The sequence below is a fragment of the Sylvia atricapilla genome, chromosome 1, assembly GCF_009819655.1.
Source record: "Sylvia atricapilla isolate bSylAtr1 chromosome 1, bSylAtr1.pri, whole genome shotgun sequence".
Taxonomy (NCBI): Eukaryota; Metazoa; Chordata; class Aves; order Passeriformes; family Sylviidae; genus Sylvia; species Sylvia atricapilla.
Genome location: NC_089140.1, coordinates 13,212,589 through 13,231,783, shown reverse-complemented (window position 1 = coordinate 13,231,783; position 19,195 = coordinate 13,212,589). Strand labels below are relative to the sequence as shown.

The window sequence follows — 19,195 nt, the reverse complement described above, 5'->3', positions numbered from 1 at the left end:
CAGAGTCAGCCAGAACTGTGTCTGCCTGGGTTGTAAATATCTCTAAGGATGGAGTCTCTAGAACCTCTCTGGGCATCTGTACCAGCTGATTTATTTTCCCCTCCTCTGTATGCTTTTTAAAGAAATACATGCTGCTTAGTTTTAAAAGGATGTATCAGGTATTCCATAAGATGATAATCTGTAGAGGGTGGAGATTGTTTTGTGCTGAAGCATTTTTAATGTCTCCGCTGTTGGGAGAGAGAGGACACATTAAGAATGTATAGGCTGGAGCACTATGGTGTGATGGGATAACTTACAATGCTAAGAAGGACTTATTATACATTATTTATAGAGGAAAAAATAGTGTTTGCATTTTTTTCATAGCTTGTGACGTAGATACTGCTATATTTTCCTGCAATTTTTTGGGTGCTGAAAGTAAAATTACTTCTTCTACTAAAGCAAAAATGAGTAAATTTGAAACTAGCAAAGACGAGATGCACTTTTTGTCCATTAAATTGTTTTGTTGGTTTTTTTTTTTTTATAAAATGTCCTACTGTAGGATCACTTTATAGTTGCATTTCTTGCATCCATCACTTTTAGCCAGTTGGTGAATTGACATGTAATGTTTTTGTGATCCAGCCACCAAAATAAATAGGTAAGGAAGAAAAATTATTGGTATCTGTCTTTAGAAGTGGTTGAAAATGTGCAGAAGACCTGTACAAAAGCTTGATTTCTTTGAGGGAAGAGCAGAGGTGTGAGATGGAAAATTTCTCAGCCTGTTTTGAGCTGAGCTCCATGGGTTGTCTCACATGCACAGATCATCTGTTGCTACATACAGAGCTTTACTTAAAAGGAAGTTAATTTGTATTGGAATATTCTAACAGTATTGATGGTAGTCAAGCTTACATCTTGGAGGACTTATATCTGCAATGGTATTCAAAGAGAAATTAGATGTTTGTTTTGCAGAAGGCAATAGTAGCCATACTGCATTCTGTGTTGCTCTGTGCTCAGCTACATTAAATATAACAATGTAAGATCAATGTTTTTAGCCTTTCTCAGATTTGATAAAAATACTTGCAGTTGTGTTTTCTTTTTTCTTTAATCCTACGTCTTGATGGGTTCCTCTTTGATGCACCTTTTGTTAACCTTGTCATGTTGTCTATCAGTAGGGCTGCTGACCTTGTCTGAGATACCATCTGCTGGCCTCTTCGTGTTGGCCCTGAATTAGACATATATCAGGATTTACAATCTGAGAACTGCGGTCAGAGAGCATAGGGAGATTTCCAGAGCCTGGAGTGCATAGCTATTGCAAGCTGGGACTGTTCAAGTTTAGCACTTGGTGGGGGTTGTCCTTGTGGGCTCCTGACATCAAACAGTTAAATCTTGCTCCCTAGAGACTGAGACCTATAGGAGTTTGCACGGCTGTTTTAAGTAAGGCTCTAAAACAAGCCTGCCAAATGCAAATGCTGGCCATTGAGTAAAGTTGATGTTAGAGGGTTATAAACATGCAGCTATGTCACCATTTTGTGCTTCCTTGAAGCATATGGTGGCACCAGATGTCTGGCTGGAGTCAGCCTAACCTTATTTTCTTTTTAAGTGGGTGCTTCTATCTGGCAGTAGTTTTGGAACTGATCAAAACATCTGTCTCCAGCTTTTCCTCATAGAGGCTACTTGGTACCCAAGTGTGGCAGATCCTGTGTTCTTTTGTTAGGTGAATCCAGTGTGGCTTTGCCTTGACTTTCCAGAATTACTTTTCACTTTTCACTTCTAGAGTCCTTGTAGTACTTAGAGTCGACAGCAGGGGCAGAAATCAGATGGGCCTGTGTCCTGCATTTGGCAGTGTTGAAGGTATGAGGGGTTGAATGTGAAGGTAACCTCTCCAGTACTTAGGGAAAGGATATCTGACATTCACAGGATCCCCAGGATAACTGTTCAGATGGCCCATGTATCATGAAGTGAGATAAATGATGGGCAGCCTCTTTCTCTGCAGGAGTATGTGCCTCAGTAGGAAGGTAGTACCTGATCATTCTTGCTGGCTACTTTTCTCTCCTCATGTAGAAGAAGGAGGACTTACATTTCCAAATACCTGAAATATGGGACCATACTGCAGTTATGGGTTGCATGGTTGATATTCGTTGAAGCTGTTGGGCGTTGCATGCCTAGGAGCGTAGAACCCATAGAAAGTGTTAAGCTTCCCCTCAGCCTCTGAGTTCCTGAGTTGCTTCTGTGGATTGTTTTCAGTCGCTGTGCCAGACAGTCCTTGAAGCAATGATGTTAAAGGTAGCATTGCTCATCACTGATGTCAGAAAGAAATTTCTTTGCCAAGTCTGTTTCAGTCAGGATTTACACATGATAGCGTGAAAATGTTCTAGTATATTCAGCTTAAAAAACTGTAAAGGGAAATCTGAATCAAAATTCTATTAATAATTTCCAATATCTATAAAAGCGATGCAAAGTATGAACCTTGAAAGTGTTATGATAATACCATCTCCCCTTCCCTTAGTACTTACCCCCTTCATTTAATCCTTTATCTGGATTAATGGGAGCAAAACAATTTCTCCTGTTATCTTGTAAACTTTAGTCCAAAAGAATATTAGCTGAGAGAGGTTTTCTTTTTTTTTTTTTTTCTTTTGGGGTTATACTGAATAAGGAGCTTTAAAATGAATGTAGTTTCTTAATCTCAAGTACAGGATTATTTCCTGATTAAGTGTGACTGACCCATTGTGTACCAAAAAGAAACTTTTAAACTGTTCACCTTTTACTGTTTTATGACTGTTGTACTCAGAAAGTTCTTTCTGACCTGCTGAGTATTGTATCAAATTGCAATTCTCACAAGGAAAGCACTAAATGGAAAGGTTTGCTGAAGTTGCCTTTACGATGTTTTGAAAAGTTAGCATGCTTTATAAACATTTAGACTGCTCTGTGATCACTCCTTGGAGCTTGGGTTTAGGATGTAGGCTTTGTCACAAAATAGATCATACTCTTCAGATATTTGAGACTTTCTAGAGCTTAATCTCAAATTTTTATTTCTTACAAATTTCTCATAGTATTAATATTTGTTGAATAGGTTGGGAAGAAGGTTTGTATGTTTTATTTCCCTGTTAACATTTAAGGAATTTAAATAACTCATTTCAGGGTTAAAAATGCCCTCAATTTTTCTGTTTTTTGAAAAGTGGTTCAGTTTCCTATAGAATTGAACAATTGCATAGTGAATGTTGACAAGATCCTGTCTTTGTTTCCTAGAAACATTGTTTCTTCGAGGTAATTTGAACCAACATCAATACTTTTTGATAGCAGTACATCTTAATAGTAGTTAAAATTTTTCCCCTGCTTCAAGAAGGGATTATTTCTGAGACAAGTAATATCTTATGGATCAGGAATGAAAACTGCTTTTATATTTGGATTTTTAAAAAAATTTCAGTGTAAATACATAAAAAATACAAAAGTTTCTTTAACTTTTTTTTTTTTTTTTTTTTTTTTTTTTTTAATATTCAGCATTCTTCATGTTTTTCTTCTTACTCTCATCTCATTTTAGATTTACTGCTCGTACCAGATACCTTTGGAGCTGAGAACAAAGCTAGGAAGGGAATAATAACAGAATTTTATATTTGAATCTCAGTTTATTGTTGAATGTGCAGAATAAAGAAATAAGACTTTTTAATACAGTTTAATTGAACAACACAGTATTTCTTTTTATGATATAGTTTATGTTTGTCATTGTCTTCCTTTTCTGAGTTTAGAGATGTTTCATCACACAAATTGAGATCATAGTGTTTTCCCTTTGCATCACTGTTTGTTTTTGTTATTAGATTTAACAGTAACAGCAGAAATACTGAACTATTTCTTAGCCCATAGGTGTGAAGCTGTTTCTCAGCCCATTCTTCCTCAGCACTGAGGGTTGAGAGCTACAGGCTGGGAAAAGCTGTACTCTGGCTGTGCTAGGCTTAGAGAAGATTCAGCTGTTCTTTATTTTTGTTGTTTTGAAGCACTGATGTACTCCAGCTCTCTTTTTCCTGATATATATTATTATGTATATAACAGGAGTCAATTAAACTAATTGACTTTACAAATCCTTGTATGGCTTTATTTAACAGGGTGATTTTTCACTATCTGAAGAATTCCCATGTCTCTTGAGACATCTGTTCAAAAAGCCTAATTTCTTACTAAATAAGCAAAACAAAACTGAAGCAGTTGTAGATTTTTTTTCCTAAGAACATTCTGCCCTTTATATTGTTGCAGTGACATTCCACTCCAGTAAATATGCATGGATTTTGTTACATTTCTGGAGGTTCTTCCTAACCTTCATGCTAAGCAACAGCAGATCTGGTGTGTGATGACCAAGGGTTGGGGGTTGTTTTGATTGAAAAGAAAATATAAAGTCTCTGGAGGGAAAAAACCCAATAATTGCAGTTTGTTAGGGTACAGATTTAAGCTTTCCAGCCCTTTACCAGTAAAACTAATTTATTTTTGTGTGTGATTATTATATACTTCTAAGGTATTTTAGATGTGGCAACAAAATCAATTTGTTTTAGTTATCACTTCTAAAAGCATTTGCTGAAGTGTTAAGGCACCTTACTTAAACATGATGATTGTAATTTTTGCAGGTTTCTGTAGCTGCTTCCAGTGCTGGAAGAGGATCTCCAGCTGTAACTCTAGTGCAGTTGCCTTCTGGTCAAACTGTTCATGTCCAGGGTGTCATTCAAGCCACACAGCCCTCAGTCATTCAGTCACCACATATGCAAGCTGTTCAGGTTAGCTTTTTTATTGTTACATTTTCATGAATATTTGGTACCTCATAATCCTTTTCCCAACCCACCTTCAGTTTCTCTTCATTCCAACCAGTGCTGCAAGACTTACTCAGATGGCACAGGAAACAGCAGGGGGAAAGGTGGCAAACATCCAACCAGCAGCAGCTCTACAAGTATTGTGTAGCAATTCCTTAATGCTTCCTGTTTATCTTAAAAGAAATTGTCTTGTAACTTGTGTCTGAACTTACGCAATAGCAAATTTGTGTCATAACATGACCTTCCTTCAGTGTATCCCGCAGGTTTTCCATTCTGTTAAATTTTATGAGCATAGCATTTCTAATGAGACTGTGAACTCAAAAATTTTCAAGTATCTCCTATTTTATTATTGGAAAGGGTCTGGACATAGTAGAAGTAAGCATGTTGTATCAAGTGGTTCCTTGTTTTTAGGCCCTATCAGACCCTGTTCCAGCATCTTGTGGATGTGGATATGTAGATACCAAAAATACGGGCATCCTCAAAACAAACATTCATGTGGCAAATGTTCACGTGTTTAAAGTTGCTGGAACTAGAGAACAGGGATTGGTGCAAAATGTATAAGACTTACAGAGTTTTTAAAATGTAAAAAAGGCAAAGAGAATGAATTTAGAGTGTTTTGAAGATTGCTAGGCCTCCCATTGCATTTTTCTTGTAGCTAGGAAGGCTTCTGCTCTAGTTTTATTAAAATCTGTTTGGGAAATGTCAACTAAGTTGCTTTTTGCAGATACAGTTGATACTTCTGGTAAGAGAGGTGATATACCTCTCCCTGTTATGAGGGAAATGTTTTGCCTGTGGCCATTGCGACATGTTAAGGAAAAGCCATGTGTTGTCAGTCTTGAGAAGCCGTGTTTAATGTTAGAGGCTTCTTAGTAACTTTCTAGTATAACAAGTAAAAAAGACATATGTAAGTATTATTTATATTTGAGAAGAAGAATAAAATGGTGGTCAGACAATGAATATTTTATTGTTGAGCAGTAGATGCAGATGATGGGACCTCAAGGTTTTGCAATCCTAGATCACTACTGAAAGAGGTGTGGTAGGTGTCAATACTTGATCAAACTTGAAGTCGGAACAATGAAAAAATACTTTTTTCATTGGAATTCTTTCTAACAGTAATTTTTCTGTGTAACCTTTATTCAGTAAAGCACATGAGTAACTCCCAGTTTCTGTCACTGCTTTTCTTTAAGTCAGTGTAGTCAGTACACACATGCAAAGATAGAAGACTTTTTTCAAAGCTCAGAAAGAGAAATTCCTCAGGAATCTCTTGCCAGCTGCTGCTGTGTCATCTTACAGGAGTGTAAGTCAATTATTTGTTGTATTTAGTGAACTCTGGCTGTCCACCCTTTCCCAAAGGAGTAGAAACAGGAAAGTCCACTCTTTGCAAGCAATACTTGCAAAGAGGCTGGTAGTCCAAATAATACGGACTAGTTAGTTCCAGGATTTTGCTTTGGTTTAATTTGGGTAAAAAAGGGCTTGAAGATGCTGTAGAAGACTCCATTACAGAGGGTGTTCAGCCCTCTGTGGTGCTTTTCAGTACACCATCCTGCCATGTGGCATTTCGCATGGATCAGTTGGCTTTAGCTTGCTGCCTTCTCTCTGCCAGACAGTGGGGAGCTTGGGAAATTATATCAGTTTAAAAAAGAAATAAAGGAGTATGCTGAAGGTTGATGTTGAAGCTTGCATGACTTCTCCCTCAAGCATCTGCCATTTTCAACTGGAAAGTGCTCAAAAGTTTTTCTCATAATGTTGCTTTTTAGATGAAAATATACATTTATAGCATTCCTTATTGTTTTGTTAAATGTTTTTTTTATTTGTAGGAAGATTTAAATTGTTATATGACTTACTGCTTACTCCCCCCAGTGGTGTATCAGGTCTTGGAAAGACTTAGCATGAGTTTGAAATTAAATTTGTTCAGATGCAGATAAGTTGGAACAGGTAAAGTTGAAATCTGAACAATGTCCAGGAAAAAACTACAGTGGTTTGGTTTTTAACATTGGTTAAAAACCAATGGTTGCTTGCCATTAGAGTGATCTAAAGTGTTAATTTCTCTTTTTGTCATGATGAAAAGTAAAGCTTTTGAAATTTCTTGCAGAAAATTCCTATTCTACACTGTGATGGTTTGGCACTGGCCAGATGCCAGGCACCCACGAAAGCTGTACACTCACCTTCCCCTGCTACAGCTAGGCAGAGGAGAGAAAATTTAACAAAGGGTTCATGAACTGGGATAAAGATCGGGAGAAAACACTCCAAGGGCAAAACAGGCTCAACTTAAAGATATAAAGTGAATTTATTACTAACAAAATCAGAGCAGGATAAAGAGAAGTAAAACATGCCCTTAAAAACACAGTCCTTCCATCTTTCCCACTGAGAGTGCAGGGGGACAAAGTGTGGATGTTTTGGTCAGTTCATCACCCGAGGTTTTATTCTGCTGCTCAGGGAGAGAAGTTCCCCAGTGAGACTGTGGGGTCCCTCCCAGGAGAGACAGTTCTCCGTTAACTTCTCCAGTGTGGCACCAATCTTTTGAGCAGCAGTCTTCCCAGAACTGCTGCAGTGTGAGTCCCTCCCACAGGCAAACAGTCCTTCCAAAACTGCTGTGGTATAGGTCACTCTTCCACAGGATGCAGTCCTCCAAGGACAGGCTGCTTCAGCTTGGGAGCAAGATCTGTCTCTCCATGGTTCTGCTGCTGGACCACAGTGTCCTCCAGGCATCTGCCCGCTCTGGCATGGGCGCCTGCCCCATGGGCTGTGAGTGGATCTCTGCATCCCCCGTGGATCCCCATGGGCTATGGGTGGATCTGTGCATCCCCCGTGGATCTCTGCATCCCCCGTGGGTCCCCATGGGCTGCAAGTGGATCTCTGCATCCCCCGTGGGTCCCCATGGGCTGCAAGTGGATCTCTGCATCCCCCGTGGGTCCCCATGGGCTGCAAGTGGATCTCTGCATCCCCCGTGGGTCCCCATGCGCTGTGTGGGTGGATCTCTGTATTTCCCATGGGTCCCCATGCGCTGTGGGTGGATCTCTGCATTCCCCATGGGTCCCCATGCGCTGTGGGTGGATCTCTGTATTTCCCATGGATCCCCATGGGCTGTGGATGGATCTCTGCATTCCCCATGGATCCTCATGGGCTGCAGGGGCATGGCCGCTCCACCATGGTCCTTACCACCGCCTGCAGAGGAATCTCAGCTCCAGTGTCTGGAGCACCTCCTACCCCTCCTTCTCAACTGACCATGGTGTCTCCATGTTGTTTCCCTCACATGTTCTCACCTCCTCCTCTTTTCTGGCTAGAATTGAAACTGCCCCCAACCTTTGTTTTGATTTCTTCCTAAATATATTAACACAGAGGCATTTCCACCATCTCTAATATGCCCTGGCTTGACCAGTGGCACATCCACCCTTAGAGCCATCAGGGATTGGCTCTGCTGGACGTCATGAAGCTTCTAGCAGCTTCTCAGAGAAGCCACCTCTGCAGCCCCTCTGCTACCAAAAACCAGGCTATGCAAAACCAACATAACACGTTAAAATGCTTAAATCATCTTGAGATTTCGTTACCTTCTTCATAAAGTATGACTGTTCCCAACTTCTTCAGCTGTCTTCGCAAACTATAGGGGGTCTGTTGGTAGCTGTTAGTGGAATGTGATGATTTAAAGACAACTGAGGTCTTGTTTTCAAGCTATTTGTCCTGGTACAAATAGATTATTTATTAACCTCTATTCTGTGCTAGCAGAATGAAATTCTGTTTTCAGTTAGGGTCCCCAGGCTCTTTCTTGGCTGTGCTATACTATCTTACTTTTGAAGGGTTATGCCAGAGGCTTGAAGGTCAATCCATAAGGAGATTACTGAAGGCATATTGGGAGGGAAATATCTTTCAGGATCTCTCTCTGGTGCTCAGTATTGGTCTCTCATGCAAAGGGAGGAATACAAACCTCTTGAAGCACCTGTATCTCTGCAGTCAGCTCTGATGTCTGATTTGGAACTATACATCTGTACACATGCAGAAGTAACTCTCACTGCCTAGGTGGCAGACATAGAGTTCTAATGATATTTATTGCATATTACCTAGAAAAATGAGGCTACATTAAATATTTTTACACAGAAATGTAATAGAATAAAATTAACAAGTGGAGAGAATTTCCTTCTGCAATAACCTGCAGTTCCTTCAAGGTGTAGTTCTACAGGTTGTGTTGAGGTGACCCAGGCCTGTGAAGTCCCAGAACCTTCCAGTCATTTTCTATTGAGATCAGGCAGGTTTTGTTTCTAGTACCAAACACTGGGGCCTGGCAGATACATTAATTCTAGAGCTCTTCCTTGTATTCCCTGAGCTTCCACTGCAGCTAGTTCAAACACTTGAAGTCTTGTAGTGTCTTACATCATGTTTGTTCAGTGTTAGTTTAAAGAAGTGCTTAATCTGAAACTGCAGTCTGGTCTGTCTTGGTGTGAAAAGGTTTTCACACTGTTTCAATTTGGAAATCTCAATACAGCAACAGTTCTGAGTAGTTAAAAGAATCCAAGAAAAGAATGCCTTTTCCTTATTCAATTATGACTTTCAGTTCTGTGTAGTAACAGAGATGCTGGTCAAGAGTGTGATTCAACCCTAGGCCTTAATGTTTCTGGGGTAATTTTAGGAGAAGAATACGTGAAAATCCTAAAGGTCTGAGAAAATGAGATACTGTGGACTTCTCAGGCATTTCCAAAACTCTTATAACATTGCTAAGCAATGTCTTTGTATTTATGAATGTGTTAGTAAGTCTAATAAATGTGGATATTTAAATAAAGTTATTTTTTAAATAGCTTTGGTGTGGTGTGAAGAAACTTTTATATTGTATACTATTGTATACTATTGTTTAAGGCACATTAGCACAGTACTCTGTATTTTATATTTTGACCTCACTGTAAAAGCTAATTAAATTATAAAATACTTTTGTATTTAAAGAAATCTGTTTCCAGTACTTTTTCTAAGTGTCATTCACGAAAAAGTAACCTGGATTATATTGACTTTTTTCTTTTTCAAATGGAAAATGTTATCTGAGTGGCTATGTCTGGGTAACCTCAGAATTTGCAATTTGCATTGGAAACGTAGTCAAAAATCATGTTATTGGTGATAAATAAGTCAACAAATTTCCCATATGTAAACATGGAAGGAATTTTTAAAAATATTTTATTCTGCTGCCATTTTTTTTTAATGAAGTTATGAATTTCAGGAACTTTGCTATTACAGGTAGCATCGGTTGCAGATGAAGCTGCACAATCAGAAGTGATAATTGATTCTCAAAAACGTAGGGAAATACTTTCCAGAAGGCCTTCATACCGGTAAGAACTTTTAATTTTGGTTTTGCTGGTTTTGAAGGCAGCTTATTTATTACAGCAAAACTGTCTGATAAAAGTCAGTTATTTGATTTTCTTACGGGTATGGATTTTCAATTGCATAAAATTACTTACATTCTATTTTTAGAAAAATTTTGAATGAGCTCTCATCAGATGCTCCTGCAGTAGCGAAGATTGAAGAAGAGGAGAAGTCAGAAGATGAAGGAACACCTTCTGGTATTTCTGCCATGGCCATGCCAACCAGCCTGTATCATACTAACACGGGGCAATACCGTATGTTTGCAAATGTACTATGTGATCATGCACAGCTTTGTTCCTAGGAGTTACATAATGCATTAAGGATGTTTGATTTTGTCTGTATTTCGAAGTAATTGTTATTAATTATTCTAACATGGGGATTATAGACTTCTAATCTCTTGTGCTGTTTGTTGGCTGATAGATTTAGTCCTTCTAGAGCTTCTGTGCGTTAAAATGTGAAAGTGAAGCTCAGCTGAAATGAAAAATGTTGACGCTTTTATGTGAATGTTTAAAGATACAAATCATTGCAGTTTCAAATTCTTGTGATTTGCTATGTACTAGTGCTGTTCATTATATGAAATGGCAAGTAGAGTTTTTTGAAATGTAAGATTGGAGTATGAAATTACTTGTTAAGTTCCAATTTTCTTTTTTAAAAAAACCATGTCTTTTTGTCACCAGTTTTTAAGTATCTTCACTTTAACAGCAGAATTAACCTAAACCACGGTTTCCAATATTTGATATATCATCCAAATGCAAGTTAGAAGTTACATTCATGGTTCTGTTCTATAGATTTACTTTTGAATGTTTTTATTCCTGTATTTATAGTGGAAGCGTTGCATAGCTTGCACTCTGTGGGTTCTTTGGACATAATCAGCTAATCAGTTAACAGTTTGGATAACTTTATAAAAATAACTGTTTTAAAATTATGTATTTTGTAAAACTCCACTCCTACAGTTGGTAGGGGTTTTTCAAGTCTTTTTGTAAGTAGACACACTGAAGTGCAGGTGTTTTTCCTTTGATATAATGACAGGAAGATTGCATGAGAAATGTTGTGGAGTTTTTTTTCCTGAAATGAGAAAACAGAGGAAGTCTATTAAAACACTGCAGTGTTTTATATGCCACTGCAGTGGCATATAAAAGCGGAGAGAATGGCTCTAGTTGTGTTCTACTCACAACTAAATATCTTTTCTACTCACCCTTAGAATTTTTAAGTTATTTTTAATTTATGCATCTAAAGTAATTATTAATGGTGAGAAGACAGAATTTGCCTGTAGTATCTATCCTTTCAGCCCAGAAAGTAACTTTGCTTGTGCCCTTAGGCTGCTTTTCTCACCCTTTCTGTAAGCTATAGACATAAATAAATGTTTGTTGTGTGATGTCCATGGTCCACATTACAACTGTCTAGTACAGAATCTGGCATGTATTCATGTATTCTTGTGTTCCAAGAAAAATTAAATGTTTTTCTTCAAGTTTTTGAATTGTATTTTTGATTTTGCTTAGATTTAATTAAGAAAAAATATGTATTTGCCATTTCAAGGCTTAAAATGAAGTGTTATAATGTCTGTGTATTACCTACTGAGCCTGTAAACCTATAGAAATAGGATTTCTAAGAAATTTTAGAGCTTAGGTTTAATCCTAGCTTCCTGTGGGAAGCCAGAGTTGTACTTTGACTGCAGTGTCTTGCAGGAGGTGATTGTTAGGGAAATATATTTTCATTTAAACACACCTATAAGCAGTAGTGTTAGGGAAGTGTTTAAGTGAATAACAAAGTTCACGGGTTCTACTTTCTTTTTCAAGCAGACATTTACTTCTGAATATTAAAGAACAGAATCCACAAAAATGTAATTAAATCTCATGTGTCTTAATGTAAACTTGGCTATAAGCCAAGCTTGAGAGATTTCTGTTCTTTGCTGCTTTTTAAGTAAGTTATAGTTGTAGCCTAAAACATGTGCTGATAATTAAGGTTCTCATCATAAATGGGGCATTGCTTCAAAATGCAATGTCAGCCTTCATGGACTCTTTCGGTCTTGGCTCAAAAACTTTGTTCTGAGAGCTTTTTCTTCTTGGAAGTAGTGTTTCATGCTGAATTTATTAATTCGCTTATTTGGTTGTGGTTTTTTTTTAAGTTCATTTTTGTAAGTTAAAATATCTTTTACCTCAGCAAAGTCTGTGTATTTTAATTCTGGTTTGGCCAGGTGGTAGCCAGGATGGTAATTTTCTTGTAATAATGGGGGATGGGGGTGTCTTAATTTGGAGTTTACTGAAGAGAGCTTGACAGTTGACCCCTAGTCTTTACATGTATGAAGCACAGACCTGAAGCATTTCTGAGCCATCCTGTTGGTTGCTGTTAGCTAAAACCAGGAATACTGTGTGGGAATGTAGCAGCTCCAGTGTTGATTCTAGCCTGGATATGATGCAGAGGGTCAATCCATGTACCTCCTTCCTCTTTACACCTCCTATCAATAGCTCTGTGCTTCTGCCTGTCGTTACTGTGCCTGAGGACTCCTCTCTCCCAGGACAGCATCGGCTGCACAGGTTCTCCTGTGCAGATGCATCCAGCAGTTTACACATGAAGTTTGTGCAGTGTCTGTGCAATGAAGAACTGGCCTTGTGGTGTCACTGTGGCCGTCTGTACTCTGCTTTGGTTTAAAACAGGTTTATGCTATTACATTTGCTGGTTCCTTTTTTTCTCTGCTGTTGTCTCTATTCCTGCAAAGGAAAGGCAGTTTAGTTGAAAAGATCGTTTTGATTGTATGTTTATGTCTGGATGTCTGGGACGACTCTTTCTGGTAGAACTTGATATGTAAAATTTTCTGGAAAACAAATGTATTTTTGTCTATTAGTAGCATTGATGGCTGTTCTCTACTTACTTTTCACCAGCCAAAATGGTATGTTGCCATGGTTTCCAAATAACATTTTCCTCAGAGCTTCTTGGCTTTGGCTTATGGAAGCAGACAGACTGACATGACCAGATAAAATATCTTTGCCAGCTACCTCCACCAACATATGTGTGATCTTTCTGTCAGGGAAATGGGTAGTTTTGCACAAGGCGCTGACTTGTGTAGGAGCCTCATATTCTCATCTGACTGCACACCTACTCTGTTGGCTGTAGTTCTGTCATGTTGGTTATTTAATACTGAAAAACATTACTAATTCTTCACCTGTGGTAGTGGTCTGATGTGCAAGAATTTTCATTCAGTTGGAGTGTGTGAATCAGCTCCCCCATCCCTCTGCCTCCTTGTGCATATCATGATGATCTGCATGAAAAAATGCAGGGGCAAATGAAAATTATTAGATCTTTTGCTGTCTGTTTGGGTTACTTGCTGTCTTAGAATAGACTTTTAACTATTGGAGAATTTGGGAAAGACTAACTTTAGTTCCATTTCCAGTTTTGGAGGGGTTTTTCTGGATTAGAGCTGATGATCATACTCAGAGATTGGTATTAGTATTGTCTTCACTCCTAGCTGGAAGAGAAGATGCCACTTGCATCCATCCACCTGCATGACATTCAGCTACAGGGACTGTCCAGAAAAGTCCTGTACTCATCATAAAAGGCCCAGTTTTCAGTAGAACTCCAGCACAACAAAGTGTGTGCAGTGGTTGAGATCAGGACAGGGAATGGGGATACAGGCAGTGTGTTGTTCTGGGAATATGGCAGGAATCAGTTCTGTAAGAGAGGCAGTTACTGGAGTTAATTTACTTTTGTTTGTAAAGTACTGGATAGGGATCTGAATGAATAATTGCAGGACAACTGTGACATACTTGTTTACCCAGGTTCACTGTGGAGCCAAGAGTTTTGTATCAATCTGTACTGATGTTTTACTGCTTAGGAAGCCAAACTGTCTGGGGTTTATATGGTATGGTTCTGTGATGGTGTAGATGTACCATTCCTGGAGCTAGCTCTGAGAGGCAGAAGTTGGCTCTTTGTAACTTCTGTGGGAGGTAGAGTTGACAAATCTTACTGGTCTTGTCCTGGACTTTGTGAAGAATAGAGGATACAATGCTTTAATTTCCTTGCTTCTCTCTTTTGACCTGCCCTAAAATGGGGCACTTTCTGCTTTGGAGGCCAGACTGAAACATCTTGCACTCTACACCCTCCCACACTCTTCCCCATCTCCTGTGTGCAGCACCCAACTAATTCCTATGTTATATACTCCTTATTCCAAGGGCAGGACTGGAGCTCCATCCTGTTTCAGTGTTGCAGATAAGGCTCTGAACTTAATTCAACGTGAAAGGAGTTCCATGTTTTCCCCAAAAGAAGCTAATTCAGCTGTTGGGATTTAGCAATCTCAGTCTCTTTCAAGTGTTTATATCTGAAGTTGAGCTTTTGAGATAACCTACTGTTGTCAAAATACATTTGAAATCAGCAATCTCTAAAATTCACATAGGTATCTAACAAATCCTATATTGAGGTAAGGAGAGCTGAACCTTCAAGAATGGCATAAAATACTGTAATCTGACAATGAATTCACAGGAATTGGCAAGCCTGAATCTTTTTTATGTCTGACTTTTGTACCATCTCAGATCACTTTAAATATAATGTTCATAGTTTAAATATCTTTTGGGGGAGAAAGGTATTTTTACTCCTTGGGAATTAGGTTCTCAGATAGAAGTTTCAGGATTGATTTAATTAACATAGGAGATGTGGGTTTGGCTGGTGAATCACTTGGTAGATAAGGATTTGGCTCAAAGATCTCCAGTCAATAGCTTGATGTTTGGGTGGAGGCCAGTGATTAGTGGTTTCTTTTAGAGATCTGGTTTGGGACCAGTATTATTTAGTATCTTTGATTGGAGATGTGGAAGCTCGGGTTGAATGCACCTTCAGGAAGTTTGCAGGTGACACCAGGCTAAATGATGCAGTTGATACTCAAAGCTCAATAGAGAGAAAGGTTCCCATCCAAAGGGACTATGACAGAGTAGAGAGGTGAATCCATACAAACATCATGATAAGGCCAAGTGCAGGGTCCTGTGTATGGGTTGTGGCAATCCTAAATGTGGATACAGGCTGGGCAATGAGTGGATTGAGAGGACTTGGATGTGCTGGTGGCTGAAACACTGAGTATGAGCTGGCAATATGTACTTGCAGCCCAGAAAGTCAACCAGATCTTAGGCTGCATCCAAAGTGTGGGCAGCAGATTGAGGGACAGGATTCTGCCCCTCTGCTCTGGTGAGACCCCACCTGGAGTGCTGCACCCAGCTCTGAGTGTCCAGCACAAGACAGACATGGACTTGCTTGAACAGATCCAGAGGGGGGCCATGGAGATAATCAGGGGCTGGAGGTCTTCCCTTTAAAGACAGGGTGACAGGTTTGGGATTGATTAGCCTGCAGAAAAGAAGGCTCTAGGGAGACCTTGCAGTAGCCTTCCAGTACTTAAAGGGAGCCTACAGAAGAGATAGGGAGGGACTCTTTATCAGGGAGCATAGTGATAGGATGAGAGCCACAGCTTTAAACACAGAGGACAGACTTAGTTTAGATATTAGGATGAAGTCATCACTTTGAGGGTGGCAAGGCTCTGGAACAAGTTGCCCAGAGAAGTTGTGGATGCCCCAGCCCAGGAAGTGTTCAGGGCCAGGTTGGATGTGGAGGCTCTGAGCAACCTGGTTTAGTGGAAGGTGCCTCTGCCCATGGCAGGGGAGTTAGATGATCACGAAGGTCCCTTCCAACTCAAGCCATTCTATGATTTAATAACAAAGACAATGCTAATTTCAAAAGGAATACACAATTAATAATTTCTCTAGGGAATTGCATTTTTATAAATACTTGATTATGGCAAAAATGCAGTATGATTTTTTTTAATAGGGAAAGTATATTTGGTTTTTTCATACTGCTATTGCGTTGAGGCAAGAACCCCATTTTGTTCTGTTTCTCTTTTTGTATGAGCACTGGCCTCTGTACAACTGTGTACAACCTGGTTAAATGTTGTGCTAAGCTTCTTTTTACACTAAAGAAAGGATTGGTAGTGTTAGACAACTTTCTCTTCCTTTGTCTTGGTGCCCTGTTTGTTTTTTTTTTCTGAGAGTCAATAAGCAGCTTTTTTAAAGATTTTTTTTTAATAACTTCTATGTTAGTATTTAAAACAGCACTTTTATATGGCTAGGAGCTACTATTTTCCCTCTCATATTTAAACTATTTTAATAGAGTTAATATTTCTGGAAACATAGAGATAAAATGTGTTGAACACTGCTTTTTGAACATGCATCTGTTACATGCATGGCATATACTACACAACAGGCTATATATTTGTGGAAATCAGTATTAATATTGCCTAAGTTTTATTGTACAATTGATCCTTAAGCAAGGAGAGGACCAGGAGTCCTATAAGACAATGTTTATTTCATGGGTTTTCAGCATGTGTTATGTCTTTCTATTGCCTAACTTATATTTTTCTTTCTTTTTTTTTTTTTTCTGTTCAGTTACCATATCTCAAGGTGGTACAATTCAGACTGTGACAAATTCAGGAGCTCCTCAGCCAGGCGCTACCATCGTGCAATATGCAGCACAGTCATCTGATGGCACACAACAGTTTTTTGTTCCTGGAAGCCAAGTTGTTGTTCAAGGTATATTTTTTTAGTCTACTCCATTTTCATTTTTTCATGTTAAACAATTTTTCTTAAAAACTTTCTTATTTTATGTTGACGTTACTGTGCTATTAAGTAAATTACTCACAGCAAGATGAAAGAGTCTTAGGAAGGGATTCAGGTTCTCTGCTTAGTAAGGCTTGGTTAAAAAGAATTAAACAGCAGTATAACATCACTTTCTGCTTTGGATTCTTTTGTCCATATTTTGAGACATGTTTAATTAGAATAAAGGTACTGTTACAGATTGAAGTGAGATGCTGAATTTGCACATCATTTAATATATGAGACTAACTTGATTTTTTCAGCAGTTAATGTTAATAAAACACAAATTCTGGAGATTTTGGGATATGTTTAGGGCAGAATTTCCTTGCAACTTATGGCTCTTGCAGTTACTAGAAAGCAGATCCTTTACTGAAGCTAGTTTTCTCACAGAGAAGCATTTTGAAGGACCTACAAAGAGGACACATGATGTGATGAAAACTTCTGAAAATAGGAGAGAGATTTCTGTATGGAGATGTTACATTAATAGCTATGGAGGATATACAGAATTTAAAAAAAAAAAAAAAAAAAAAAAAACAAAACACAAAACCAGAAAAAAAACAAAACCAAAAAAACCCCCAACGAACCAAACAAAAAAAACAACAAGATTATTGACCCAGAGAAGTAGAGAGGGAGGGCTGTATGAATACTTTTTTAAGCCAAAACACCTGTCTGAAGTGAGCCATGAGAAGAGCTAGGAAGGATTTAGATATGTATTCATGGAGTGGATGAGGGTGTCAAATAAATGCTGGAATACATTGTCTCCCAAACCTTTCCAGAAGCATTTCAAGTGCTTTAAAACTGTAAAATGAAAACACCTTGGCCAATTGTTAGTTTTTATTGTTCACAGAGTATTGTTACAACTTCCCTAAGTGTTATTATGAATACATTCTTACAAAGCCTTAAGACCAAAATTTGTCTGTCCCTCAAACCAATTTCCCACTCTAGTACATTTTTCTGAGTGAGTCTAATACGTTTTTTGTGTGTGCCTACACATCCCCATCTCTTCAGGTTAACTGTAGTATTTTGTAGGTATTGCTTTGATTCTTCAGAGCACTGGTGTCAGGGGCAGAAAGAATAACTCCTCAGCTGCTTCCTAAAACTTCCAAAATCTGTGAAGAGGAACAGCATTTGAGGATTTTATCTGGCAGCATTTCAGTCCTTGGGCATTCCATTTGACTGATTTTCCTTTACAGACTCTCCATTACAGAGCTGTTCTCTGACAAGGCACAGCAATGAGCTCCACAAGATGGAATTGCCCATTAAGTGTTTTGCCTGTGATGGAAACTTTCAAAATGGATTCAGAGACAGTTAATGAGTACCTTCTATATTGGGTTTCTGGAAGCATCTAGATACTTTTAACTGAATTGGTTTGTTCTCTGTCCATGCTCAGAGAAGTTTGTATCTCAGAATTCTCTATTCCTTTGGTTCAAAGTTCAGTGCTTTAGTGAGCCTCATAGCTGTTAACACAGAAGAAAAATGCGACATAACATATACAGGGAAAAGTACAAAGCAAACAGTAAGTGATCGTGAACTTGGAGATGATGAGAAGATAAAAGGCTTCAACTTACTCTACGTGCTATTGATATTAGAAAATCTTTAGAAAAAACAAAACCTCTATAATAAAAAAGAGATGTACAAAAAGAGTGTGAAAGCTTGGAGAATGTTTATAAAACTTGGAGATGTTTATAGTAATACAATAAAACTTGGGGAGATTTTTATAGTAATACAATTGTATGTAGGCAGCAAGCCTGAGTTAATCATGATAGGGTGAGCCAATGGATTAAGTTGAATATACAAGTGTCTGAAATGTCTTTACTACAGGCCATCTTGCCTATGCTAGAAAGTCTGTTGGAATACAGGTTATGAACATTTATAGTTTATGTATATTTTGTAGTTGACTGTTCACCTAATATTGTGATAGCATAGATTATAATAGAAAAATTATTCTGCTTAGTAATCTTACCACTTACATATGTGTTTTTATAATGACTTTGGGTAGGCAGGATATAATTCTTTTTATTAATCATAGAAGAAGAAAAGAACATAACAAATACCTAGAAACAGAAAGGATCTGTTTCAGATGCTGTTTCAGAATCTTTCATATAGCATATGTTTTGATATTTTTTTCTAAAGCATTTGTGGATGAATCTCATGTAGTAATGGGTAAGATCACATAAACGCTGTGCTTGGTATTTTCTGATAACCTGTAGTGTGGAAAAATATTAGGATAAAAGTGCCAAATGTATTGATCCAATTGAGTGACATTGTATTTGCTACAAGTTTACATTTGTAGGCAAAATAAGAGGCAGTTCTAATGTCTGGGCAGTTTCCTAATACATTAAGGGTAAGGATTTTTTTTGCTAGCTGAAGAAGGAAGTGTTTGACTATTAATGAAAATGAGTGTAGAAAAGTTATATAAAAATAATTCTGTTGCTATCTGCGTTTTCATTATATTGTTAGTGATATTTGAAA

The 19,195-nt window shown here is 38.2% G+C and overlaps 1 protein-coding gene across 10 annotated transcripts in view; it reads left to right on the top strand.

The window, feature by feature from the left end:
- The window catches only part of CREM (cAMP responsive element modulator), a 57,253-nt gene that overhangs the window by 8,171 nt on the left and 29,887 nt on the right, over positions 1-19,195 (top strand). For 7 of the 10 annotated variants that reach the window (XR_010743172.1, XM_066314989.1, XM_066314976.1 and 4 more), the window contains 4 exons: positions 4,584-4,730; positions 9,978-10,069; positions 10,212-10,357; positions 16,517-16,660. Coding sequence is in view for 8 of the 10 variants with exons in the window: in XM_066314989.1 (XP_066171086.1) it covers positions 4,584-4,730; positions 9,978-10,069; positions 10,212-10,357; positions 16,517-16,660 (529 nt within the window). In the remaining 2 variants the exon portion in view is untranslated. The remainder of the gene's footprint in view (positions 1-4,583; positions 4,731-9,977; positions 10,070-10,211; positions 10,358-16,516; positions 16,661-19,195) is intronic. The other 3 variants (XM_066315018.1, XM_066315010.1, XM_066315046.1) reach the window with 2 other exon arrangements.